Below are 3,058 nucleotides of genomic sequence, written 5' to 3'. Positions count from 1 at the left end.
TTAGGGGACATCTATACAAGTGAATTTATTATTATTTATTGTAAACAGTATCTTAGGGGACATCTATACAAGTGAATTTATTATTATTTATTGTAAACACTATCTTAGGGGACATCTATACAAGTGAATTTATTATTATTTATTGTAAACACTATCTTAGGGGACATGCGCTACACAAGAGAAATTTATCATTATTTATTATTTAAACACTATCTTAGGGGAAATGCACTACTATGCAAGTGAAATTTATTATTAGTATCATTTATTATTTAAAAATCTGACCGTCTGTTTCCTCGGAGGGCATCTGGTAGTAACTCCGTACGGCGATGAACTGGAGACTTTTGTTGATTCTCACTGTGTTGATGATGGGCATCCAGTCATTGAGTCTGGCCGCGAGCGGGACAGAGAAAGGTCAAAGGTTAAAGGCGTGATCTCAAAATACAAAATGTAAAAACTTGGTAAAGACAAGACGGATAGACAGGAAAGTTGGTATAGATAGGTAGATAAATAAAATATATGTTATAGAAAGAAAGAGGACATAAGTGAAAAATGATAATTTGAATATTAAATTTTCTTTTTATTGGTATAGATACCTAGATTTTAACTACATGCCCAGCAGAGATAAAAAGTTGAACCAAATGATGGTCTAAATAGACAGACAAGTAGAAGGAAAGAGGAGATTTTAATTTAAGTGAAAAATGAAAATCTGAATATATAAAAAAATTTTTAACTCTATAAATTTTTTTGTACATAAATTAGGTTATAAAATATCTCCAGCAACATACCCCCAGCAGAGATTTAAACAGTTTTTAAAAACCAAATTAAAAAAAACAAAAAAACCCTGACCTGATTCTGTCCCCATTGAGGTCGACGACGCCCTGTGCCAGGTGTGCCTTGACGGCGGGGAGCGGGGCGCTGTCCTGGAGGGCACACAGGTTGTCGTAGTGGTCCTCAAACTGGAACGCCCCGCGGTGCCGCGCCTGCACGCTCTCGATCATCTCGCTGGATATGGGTGCTGACCAGACGCAGCGGCACAAAAGTTACACTTTCTGTCAAAGCCTGATGATGAAAGCGATGAGAAAACTGTCACGGTAGTCACCGTATTGTACCTTACTCCTTTTTACTCACGGGACGTAAGCGCCCCGTATGCCATGGGCTCTTGGTTAATGTTACTCACTTCGGGGATCTACATAAAAAGTCAGACACTACACCCGGGCTCATGATTAGAATGCTTGCTGTCGTGTGTGTTCGTCTCTTGTTTTACAGTCGTGTGTGTAGACTAACATTACTCGATCATCTCGCTGGACGTGGGTGCTGACCAGACGCAGCGGCACAAAAGTTAACCTTTATGTCAAAGCCTGGTGATGAAAGCAATGAGAAAACGACTCGATGGATAGATTTTATTATTTAGAAGTGAGTGAGCCAACAAAGAGAGGCACATTTTTATACAGTTTTACAACTTTCATGTCATTGTATTTTTTATTACCACCCAGAATGAGAATGACCACCTTTGACTTTTCATTTCGTTTCATAAATTATAATATTTTTGCAGTCTGCTGAATTAAAGTCAACTCAAATTTGAGTCTACTGAAATAAAGTTTTATAACTCAAGTTTTTAATTTCTCCCAAGAAAGCAATTCCTCATAAAAGGAGCTGTGTATGACTAGCCACAGGCAAAGGCTTTACGTATATGTTATGTATGTATTTTAAATCATGTAGGCCTAAAATTATATTCTCAAACTCTGAATTGAGTCCAGCATGACGTCCGTTCTGACTTCCGACCCTTGTTCCTAAATGTATATCCAGCATTAATGAACATTTTTTCGATTATATATTATAAATAATAAAAACAGCAACAGAAACGTGAGCTTTAATTCCTGTTACTAGATCTAGATCTATCTAAACTGGCCCTTTCTGCATCATTAGTAAACTGTAAAAAGACAACCAAGTTGAGTTGACCTTGCAGTAGGGCCTCGATCTATCAGCTGAAGTAATTTTATTCATAAATCAGGTCCCTCGAGATGACATTCTCAGTCAGTGCCATAACAGGATGAAGTAGGTCTAGGCTTAACGATATAATTTTAAATTTGTAAATATATCAAAGTGGCTAGCTAGCCTGCCAGTCAAGCCATACTTAGGTTAGAATTATAAAGGCCCTATATTGACGGAAACTTTATTGAGTACACAGCAGGTCTCATTAATAATTATTCAGGTTTAAAATACACACGCACTGTCAGTAAATAAGGTAAGGCACCTTTTGGTTTCCTAGCTAGCTAGAGATCTAGATCTAGATCTAGGCCTATTATTGCAAACAAAATTGTCAAAAAATTTATTTTTACAATTCAGTAGGCCTTCTATTCTATTTTTTTTAACTTGTCAGTCTAGCCATCATTATCACGAACGGTTAGCCTAGCTGTCATTTTAGTACAGCTAGCCTCTTCCTACATTTTATATCATCAATTTAATTCATTGCTGGCACTGGCAGCACGTCTGCACTGCACGAAGATGACAGACTTGACTTGGTAGAAACTAGTCCAGAAGTCTAGGCCACGCTAATTTTAAAATACGAAGTGACTATTTCTCCGAACATTCGGGAAAATAAACTTGGACTCTATTTCTCCTAACAGTTTCCGTTCTCCAGTTTTGTGGGTTATTTGCGAGATTTAGGCTTCATAGAGATCTTTCATTCTCCATCCATTCTGCGAGGACTGGGAAGAAGCATTTTTTTCATCGAATTCAATTTTTCTAGAGCTTGAGATTTTTAAATGTCTGAATATTCAGATACTTCAGTTGTGGTTGGTGCAACGTTACCGTACTATACTTCATTTGAAAATACCTTCAAAAAGTACAGCGAGAAAACAAGACTGATCGAACTTGGCAATTTATATATAACCTATTTTGCATTTAGATCTAGATATCTAGATATCTAGATCTAGATCTCTAGTCACCCAGCAAAAACTAAAATCCTTCAGGTAAAAAAACGGCACTATTTCTCCGAACGTTCGGGAAAATAAAGCTGGGCACTATTTCTCCGAACACTCTGAAATCACACCCTTTC

At 37.1% G+C, this 3,058-nt stretch overlaps 1 protein-coding gene across 1 annotated transcript in view; it reads right to left on the bottom strand.

The window, feature by feature from the left end:
• Positions 1-282: 282 nt before the first annotated feature.
• The window catches only part of LOC101847172 (centrosomal protein of 78 kDa), a gene marked incomplete at its 3' end in the record, with an annotated part of 5,468 nt that continues 2,692 nt past the window's right edge, over positions 283-3,058 (bottom strand). Inside the window, 2 exon segments of the mRNA XM_005113009.3 lie at positions 283-386; positions 847-1,059. Of these exon segments, the coding sequence (XP_005113066.2) occupies positions 283-386; positions 847-998 (256 nt within the window).

The sequence above is a fragment of the Aplysia californica genome, unplaced genomic scaffold (genome assembly GCF_000002075.1).
Source record: "Aplysia californica isolate F4 #8 unplaced genomic scaffold, AplCal3.0 scaffold01547, whole genome shotgun sequence".
NCBI lineage: Eukaryota > Metazoa > Mollusca > Gastropoda > Aplysiida > Aplysiidae > Aplysia > Aplysia californica.
The sequence above is the reverse complement of the archived record's forward strand: the minus strand, read 5'-3'. Positions and strand labels throughout refer to the sequence as shown.